The sequence below is a fragment of the Nicotiana tomentosiformis genome, chromosome 2 (genome assembly GCF_000390325.3).
Source record: "Nicotiana tomentosiformis chromosome 2, ASM39032v3, whole genome shotgun sequence".
In the NCBI taxonomy this organism is placed as follows: Eukaryota; Viridiplantae; Streptophyta; class Magnoliopsida; order Solanales; family Solanaceae; genus Nicotiana; species Nicotiana tomentosiformis.
In genome coordinates this window covers 3891865-3900596 of record NC_090813.1, presented here as the reverse complement: position 1 = coordinate 3900596, position 8732 = coordinate 3891865, and the positions used below count along the sequence as shown (strand labels likewise).

Here is an 8732-nt window from a genome sequence, read left to right as displayed (position 1 = left end):
GGACTCAGAGATATATATAATTTAGATGATGACTGCTTAACCCTTTATATTTTCATCAGAAAGGTTGCAACCCTAGATCGGGAATAATGTTGCTTTTGCATGTCCTTCAGGTCTAATATCATCATTTGGCGTGGGCTAGCTTTATGCCTATCATCGAAAATTGTTAGTATAATTTTAACTGTACAAAACAAAAATCGTAAATGAACGAAACCTGACCGTGGGTATTTCTTTTGCTCAGAAATAGTATTTCTTTAAATGAACAGCATTCCAACTCGAGGGTAAAACCTTGCCATCCATGGTTTCTAACTCATAGGCACCTTTTCCAGCGATACCTCGAACTTTATAGGGTCCTTTCCAATTTGGATTTAACTTTCCTGCTCCGGTTGTTTTCGTTGATTGAAAAACCTTTTTAAGAACGAAGTCCCCAATTTTGAAGTACCTGAGGTGAGCCTTTCTGTTGTAGTATCGTTCTATGATTTGCTTTTGTGCTGCCATCCGTATTAAAGCTTCTTCTCTTCTTTGTTCGAGTAAATCCATGTTTGTCCTTAATTCCTCACTGTTCGACTCTTCGGTTGCCAATGTGAATCTCGTGCTTGGTTCTCCTATTTCAACCGGGATTAAAGCTTCTGAACTGTACACAAGCGAAAATAGAGTTTCTCTCGTGGCTATTTTTATTGTGGTTCTATAAGCCCATAACACTCCTGGTAATTCTTCAGGCCAATTCCCTTTCAATTTTTCTAATCTCTTCTTCAAATTATTGATGATAATCTTATTTGTTGACTCAGCTTGTACATTTGCCACGGGATGGTAAGGTGAAGAGGTTATTTGTTTGATTTGCCAACTTTGAAAGAACTCCGTAATTTTCGAGCCTATAAATTGTGGGCCATTATCACATACGATTTCTTTTGATACTCCAAATTGGCATATAATGTTTCGCCAAATGAAGTCTTTCACCTTTGAAAGCTCCTACCTCTACCCATTTTGAAAAGTAATCTGTTAATAATAATAAGAACCGTACCTTTCCTTTAGCTTGTGGTAAAGGCCCTACTATATCCATTCCCCATTTCATAAATGGCCATAGGGAAATAACTGTTTGTAATAACTCTGCAGGTCGATGCATATGGTTGGCATATCATTGACACTTATCACATTTGGCTATAAAATTTTCCGCATCTTCTTCCATCTTAGGCCAGTAGTATCCAGCCCTAATTAGTGTTTTAACTAATGATCTTCCACTTGCATGATTTCTGCAATGTCCTTCATGTACTTCCCTCATCACGTACTCCGTTTTATTGGATCCAAGGCACCTTGATAAAGGACCACCAAATATTTTTCAATATAAATTATCTCGAATTAGGCAGTAACGAGCAGCTTTTCGTTGAAGTACTCGAGATTCTTTCTTTCCTTCAGGTACGATCCCGTATTGCAAAAAATTAACAATCTCGTTTCTTCATTCCCAGGTTAAATTGTTAAAGCTTACCTCATGTTTATCCTGGTCAAGTGTTGAATGAAATAAATGTATTACAATAGCATTTTCTTCACTCGTTACTTCTGCAACTGAAGCAAGGTTAGCCAACGCGTTTGCTTCTTCATTTTATTCCCTGGGTATTTGCACGATCTTCCATGATTGGAATTGCCTGACCAGTTCTCGTGCCTTTTCCAAGTATTATTGCATTCATGGCTCTCTAGCAGTGTAAGTCCCCTGCATCTGATTGACTACCAGTTGAGAGTCACTTTTAATCATGATTTGCTCTATAGAGAGTTCTCGTGCTAGTTCCAAACCTGCAATTACAGCTCCATACTCTGCTTCATTGTTAGTAATAGGGTAACATTTAATTGCTTGTCTTATACTTTCACCTGAGGGTGGGATTAAGACAATACCCAAACCGGCTCCTTTGACATTTGAAGAGCCATCAATAAATAAAGTCCACGTACCTAGATTAGCTTCAGTAAAAATTTATAACTCCTTTTCTACTTCAGGAATTATTTTTGTATTAAAATCTGCGACGAAATCTGCTAAAACTTGAGATTTTATTGTTGTTCTAGGTTTATAAATAATGTCATATTCACTTAGTTCTATTTCCCAGTTGGCTAGTCTGCCTGACAATTCTTGTTTATGTAAAATATTCCTTAATGGATATGTAGTTACTACGGAGATAGGATGGCATTGAAAATACGGTCTCAATTTCGTAGCTGCCATGACTAATGCTAAAGCTAGTTTCTCTAGATGAGGATATCTAGTTTTAGCATCTAATAAAGATTTACTAACATAATAAATAGGAGATTGTTTACCTTTATCCTCCCCTTACTAAAACTGCACTTACAACTACTTCTGCAACTGCAAGATATACAAATAGTCTTTCTCCATCCCTTGGTTTAGACAGTAGGGGAGGATTTGTTAAGTATGCCTTCAAATCTTTGAGGGCTTGTCGGCATTCCTCAGTCCATTCAAACTGATTTTGCTTCTTTAATACTGAAAAGAATTTAAAGCTTTTCTCTGAAGATCTTGAAATGAATCTTCCCAGAGCTGCAATCCTACCTGCCAATCTTTGTACCTCTTTTTTGCTTATGAGTATATCAGGTATTTCTTCAATAGATTTAATCTGTGCAGGATTTACTTCAATTCCTCTATTAGATACGAGAAAGCCTAGAAACGTACCTGAAGCTACGCCAAAAGCGTACTTTTCTGGGTTCAGTTTCACATTATATCTGCGGAGGATCTCGAAGGTAGTTGAAAGATCTTGAAAATGATCTTCCGCTTGTGTAGATTTGACCAACATATCGTCAATGTACACTTCCATCGTCTTCCCCAGGTGTTCTTGGAACATCTTGGTCACCAACCTCTGATACGTGGCTCCATCATTTTTCAAGCCAAAAGGTATGACTTTGTAATAATAAGCCCCCCTGTTTGTAATAAATGAAGTTTTTTATTCGTCTAAGGGGTCCATTTTTATTTGATTATAACCAGAATACGCATGTAGAAAGCTTAATAATTCGTGGCCCATGGTAGCATCAATCAGCTCATCTATATGTGGTAAAGGGAATGAATCCTTCAGGCATGCTTTATTTAAGTCAGTGTAATCTACACAAACTCTCCATTTACCGTTCTTTTTCGGAACTACCACAATATTAGCTAACCAATTAGGATATTTTACCTCGCGTATTGAACCGATCTTTAAGAGTTTCTATACCTCTCCATCGATCACTTGATTTTTGAATGATCCTTGCTTCCTCTTCTTTTGTTTGACAAGTATGAATGATGGATCTTCATTTAATTTATGTGTCATCACCTTTGGAGGTATACGTGTCATATCTGAATGGGACTATGCAAAACAATCCACGTTAGCTTTTAAATATTTAATTAACTTACCTCTCTTTTCTAGGTCTAACCTTGCTCCGATATGAATTCTTCGATCTGGCCATTGTTCGAAAAGTGGAACAGCTTCAAGCTCCTCAATCGTTATTTTAATGTTTTCGTTCTCCTCTGGCTCTTGAATTACATCTGGTCTAGAGTCCACGTCGGTTTGTTTTGACACAGTTTCTGTTGAAATTTGATTTACCGCATCTTTCTCACTTGCACCCGCATCATTTTGACTTGCACTCGTATCTTTTTGACTTGGCTGTATCACCGAATTGATGCTCCTTGAAGTTTGTTGATCTCCTCGAATTTATTGAATTCCCCATTATGAAGGGAATTTGATAACCTGATGTAATGTGGATGGCACATCATCCATATCATGAATCCACGGCTTCCCAAGAATCACATTATAGGCCATATCCGTGTCTATCACTTGAAATTTTGTTTCTTTGATGACCCCTTCTGCGTATGTGCTTAGTTCAATCTCGTCCTTTGTAACAATGGTTGAGTTATCAAACCCAGATAAGGAACGTGCTTTTGGAACTACACAATCGCCCATCAGCATTTCGTTCATCGCTCGTAATAGAATGATGTTCACGGAGCTACCGAGGTCAATCAAAACTCATTTTACATTAGTACTATGTATAAGTAAAGATATTACCAGTGCATCGTTGTGAGGGATCATTAATCCATCGACATCTGCATCATCAAAGGTTATGTTGTCGTCTTCCAGAGTTTGGCGAGTTCGCTTCCCGTGAGTTATTGTGAACTTTGTTATTTTTCTCTCAGATGTATAGGTTACGCCGTTGACTTCTTCTCCGACGTTTATCACATTTACTGTTCTCTTTGGAGATGGTGGTTTTGGGGGCTCTTGCCTATTTTTCATGTAAGCTTGTTTGCCTTTCTCGCTGAACAATTCCGTCAGATAGCCCTGCTTCAATAAATGTTCCACCTCACCTTGTAATAATATGCAGTCTGATGTTCTGTGGCCATGGTCATTATGGAACTCGCACCAAAAGTCTGGGTTTCTTCTATTTGGATTTGATCTCATCTCTTTATGCCATCGTACCTTATCCCCCATGCTTCTTAAAACAGCGACCAACTCGGAGGTACTTACGTTAAAATTGTAGTCCCCAATCCTTGCGTTTGTATTAGCATCTCTGTTGCGTTTACCTCGATCTTTGCTGAATCTCGACGATGACGAACCTGAATCTCTATTTGCGAACCTGTGATCAGCCTGCACGTTTTCGAATTTGGAACGAGCTTCTCGCCCCAAAGGTCCCATATAAGGCTTGTACCTATTCTTACCGAACCTCTTCTCAGATTCCGACCGCCTCGAACCTATTTTTTCTTCAACCCTTGACTGAGCTACGAAATCTTCTTCGATTCGTAATTTGGTACTATACCTATTATAGACATCATTCCATGTCGTGGTGGGAAATTCTCGTAGACTCTCTTTAAGCCTCCTCATAGCTTCTGAACTTTTCTCGTTTAAATTGCTTGCAAATGCCATGGTTGCCCAATTGTCGGTTACTCTTGGTAGCAACATTCTTTCACGTATGAATCTGTCTACGAATTCTCGAAATAATTCTGTATCTCCTTGCTTTACTTTGAATATATCCTCCATTCTCTTTTCAACTTTTTGTGCACCCGAGTGTGCTTTTATAAATAGATCTGCAAGCTCAACAAAAGAGTCAATAGAATTTTCAGGTAAAAGAGAGTACCATGTTAACGCTCCTTTAGTAAATGTTTCCCCAAACGTTTTGACTAGCACAGATTCAATCTCCTGCTTGGTTAAATTATTTCCTTTTACTCTCGTGGTGAATGCAGTGATGTGGTCACGTGGATCGGTCGTTCCATCGTATTTTGGGATGTCAGGCATTTTGATTTTTTGGAAATTGGTAATGGAGTTGTGCTTGGTTTCCATGGTTGTTGTGAATATTTGTCGAAATCAACTCCTTTGATCACAGGTGGTACAACGGGTATTTTCTCAATACGGTCACTTTGTTCTTTCACCTGTTTCTGCAAGGTTAGTATTAAAGTTTATAAACCAGAATTATTAGGTGTACTTGGTCTCCCATCACGTGACTTGTTGGGAGTTCCTCCGCTTCCAGAATTAACCAACCCTGACCGTGGAATTTCCACAGTTACAGTAATGTTTGGTGGAGGTGTGGGTGGCACAGCTGGTAGTCCCCTCACGAAAACCTGGAGAGCATCATTCATGTGCTCAGCAATTAACTGCTTCACAACATCCTGCTCGACAGTTTGTTCATTTCCATGTTGTTCATTGTTATGAGTAGTGGATCTTTCTAGTGATGCTTCTCTTGAATTGCGTGGGGTTCCCTCAGGTGATGGAACTGGAGTTCCTTCCACCTGTTGGTTGTTGTCATTGACATTCGACATGATTCAGTTGAGAGAGAGTGATTTGGAAAGTAAGAGAAGATTATCAGATTCCTGGTAACGGAACCAATTTGTTTAACCAAAGAATTTGATTCTTAGTCAAAGCCTATTTTTAGAAATACTCGGGTTACTGATAATCAAGAAATTCAATATTCTCTCATAAATAAGAAAGGAAATTAGAAGAAAAAATGACAAAATAATCGATTGAAAGCACAAGAAAGTAGTTATATTCCAATAATAATCAGAGCCCGTCTTTACAAGTGAAATTCCCTTCCCTTATATAGGAATTTACAAATATAACGTTTCTTCCCTTTTATGACCGAATCATTATGAGCATTAATGGCATTAATGAAACGTTATAATTGGCAACCGTAACTGTTTATGAAGATTTTGTAATAGTTCCGATTCTTCTTTCACATTAATTAGAGGTTCATGAATCTTCCCTCTTTATTATCTTGATTCATCCTGCATATTTCTCTTCACTGAGTAATTTAGGCTCGAGCAACCGTACCTTTTCGTCTCATGAGTGATTTGCTCGTACCTGTTGTAAATTGTGAATCTTTTAATGCGACACTCCAGTTGTCATCTTCTTAGTGATCCATATATCTTGCCTTGTCATCCTCATATAATTCCACGTGTAATATTTATTTATTTTTTACTAATACGGTAGACTGGTAGTCCTATCTATTTGTTTGAAAACCCAACATAGCTGAAGCTTTGGCAATAAGAAAAGCAATTCAAATGGTTGTGAAGTATAGTCGGAAGAATTTAAGTATTTTGTCAAATTCCTCAACAACGGTTCGGATGCTAAATGAAAGCATTGATCCTTCATGGGAGGTGAATACTGTTTGAGAAGTATATAAGTGAGCATTTTACGTAGTGTTTGATTGATCTCTCTTTTAAGTATATAAATAGGCATTTTACTACTTGTAGCCTCTCCCGGCTCAAACGCAAAACTGCAAATATCTTTCTATTCCGATATCATATCGACAAACGGTTTAATGCGTTAGAAACTAGACTCGCATATATTCAATTTGATATGTGGAGCATCCTGTAATTCCAAGTATATTAAGTTATCTAAGTTTTTTCGATTAACTATTTAGTGAAGTCCCTTGATTTGGCAAACTTACCTGTGTAGATCGCCAGTGAGGCTTCATCATGCTTTGTACCCACTACTAGAAAACAGGCAAAACCCGTCCAAAGAATATTGACCGAAATCGGTGAGAAATAAATCAACCGAAATCGGTCAGAAAATAAGTAAATTGGTCGCAAAAGTCAAAGAAAATATTTCTGGCAACGAAAATAGCGGTCTCACAACAAAGATATAAAATTTCTGACCGATTTCGGTCGAAAATTTGTCAATCTTTGACCAAGACCTGGTCATACTTGCATATTATTTACTAAAATAATATTTAATTAAAAAATTTCAAATTTACCGACCGAAATCGACTGATATATTTCAAATTATTTTTTAATTAAATTTTTCCGACCGAATTCGGTCAGAAATTTATTTTTAAAATTTATAAAATATTTATTTAATGAGATTTTAAAAAAGTAATATTTAATACTTAATTGATATATATATATATATATATATATATATATATATATATATATATATATATATGTGTGTGTGTGTGTGTGTGTGTGTGTGTGTCTTGTTTAATTACTTTTATATGGACACTATATCCTATTTGTGTATGTATATATACATATATCTACATAATATTTAATTAATTTATCATCCTAAATTGTAATATTCAATATGTAATTAATTTTATATTTATATGCATACACACATATACTCTCTCTCTCTCTCTCTCTCTCTCTCTCTCTCTCTCTCTCTCTCTCTCTCACACACACACACACACACATATATACGCGCGCGCGCGTGCGCACACAGATAATCTTGAATGTTTTATTCTCGTTCACCTTATTAGTACTTTGCTCGAATATTTCATCAGTGGATCAATTGGGAATTCAATTATATTCGATTAAATCTTAATATAACACATTTAAAAATAAAGTGTATAGTTCTATAAGATGTAGTGCTATATTATTATTTAAGTTTTAGCAACAACTTAATATAATTGGATAGAACTTAATATAATTGGATACAGCTTAATATTAGATATAATTTATATTAAGTAGGATAGAACTTAATATTGAATTTTCAATTGATCCACCGATGAAGTATCCGAGCAAACTACCAATAAGGTGATCGAGAATAAAATATTTAAGACTGTGTCGATTGTACACATCTTGGAGCATCTAGTCACTCATTATACCGGAGCATCTAGTCACTTAAACTCCAAGATTTATTTTCTTATCTAGTCACCGATCAAGCATTCGTGAATGAATAGTTGAGAATAAATCTTCAACACTAGTCATATGTATGTAAGTGTAAATTATCGAGTTTAATTGACATAATCGTTGGATATGTGTAAATATTAATTTAATGAAAATACCGACCGAAGTCGGTCGATTTTTGTCAATTTATATAAATAGCTTTTAAATAAATAATATTTAATACTTAATTGATATATATATATATATATATATATATATATATATATATATATATATATATATATATATATATATATATATATATATATATATATATATGCGCGCACACACACACATAATCTTGAATGTTTCATTCCTGATCACCTTATTAGTACTTTGCTCAGATACTTCATCAGTGGATCAATTGGATACTTCATCAGTGAATAAATAATATTTAAATCTAACATTAAATTACCGACCGACTTCGGTCGGTATTTAAATTAAATATTTTTTTTAATTTAACATTAAATTACCGACCGAATTCAGTCGGAATGGTCGTGGTCAAACGGGTCAAAGGCCACTTAAACCTATCGATCGAAATTTCCGACTAAAGTCGATTGGAAATTTTTAATTTAGATCTAGCCCAGACGGAATTTTCTCCATTTCACCTCTTTTCTCTATCTCT

General features: G+C 35.9%; 2 protein-coding genes across 2 annotated transcripts; both read right to left on the bottom strand.

Annotated features, from left to right (window-relative positions):
* Window positions 1-2927: 2927 nt before the first annotated feature.
* LOC138904251 (uncharacterized) lies at window positions 2928-3932 on the bottom strand. Its single transcript, XM_070192757.1, has 4 exons — window positions 3705-3932; window positions 3371-3620; window positions 3192-3313; window positions 2928-3050 (listed from the first exon to the last, which is right to left on the bottom strand). Exons 1-4 carry the CDS (start codon window positions 3930-3932, stop codon window positions 2928-2930), a joined length of 723 nt encoding a protein of 240 aa, XP_070048858.1.
* A 48-nt stretch (window positions 3933-3980) lies between these two features.
* On the bottom strand, window positions 3981-5285 carry LOC138904250 (uncharacterized). Its single transcript, XM_070192756.1, has one exon. It carries the CDS (start codon window positions 5283-5285, stop codon window positions 3981-3983), a length of 1305 nt encoding a protein of 434 aa, XP_070048857.1.
* Window positions 5286-8732: the final 3447 nt, after the last annotated feature.

Bases quoted from the DNA above. Each gene is read 5' to 3' on its own strand.
- LOC138904251 (XM_070192757.1), bottom strand. From the start codon at position 3,932: ATGAACGAAATGCTGATGGGCGATTGTGTAGTTCCAAAAGCACGTTCC. The intron at 3,314-3,370 runs GTAAGTTAATTA...AGTCCCATTCAG, and splicing joins GTTAGACCTAGAAAAGAGAG to ATATGACACGTATACCTCCA. The intron at 3,051-3,191 runs GTATAGAAACTC...GCATGCCTGAAG, and splicing joins ATCAAGTGATCGATGGAGAG to GATTCATTCCCTTTACCACA.
- LOC138904250 (XM_070192756.1), bottom strand. From the start codon at position 5,285: ATGGAAACCAAGCACAACTCCATTACCAATTTCCAAAAAATCAAAATG.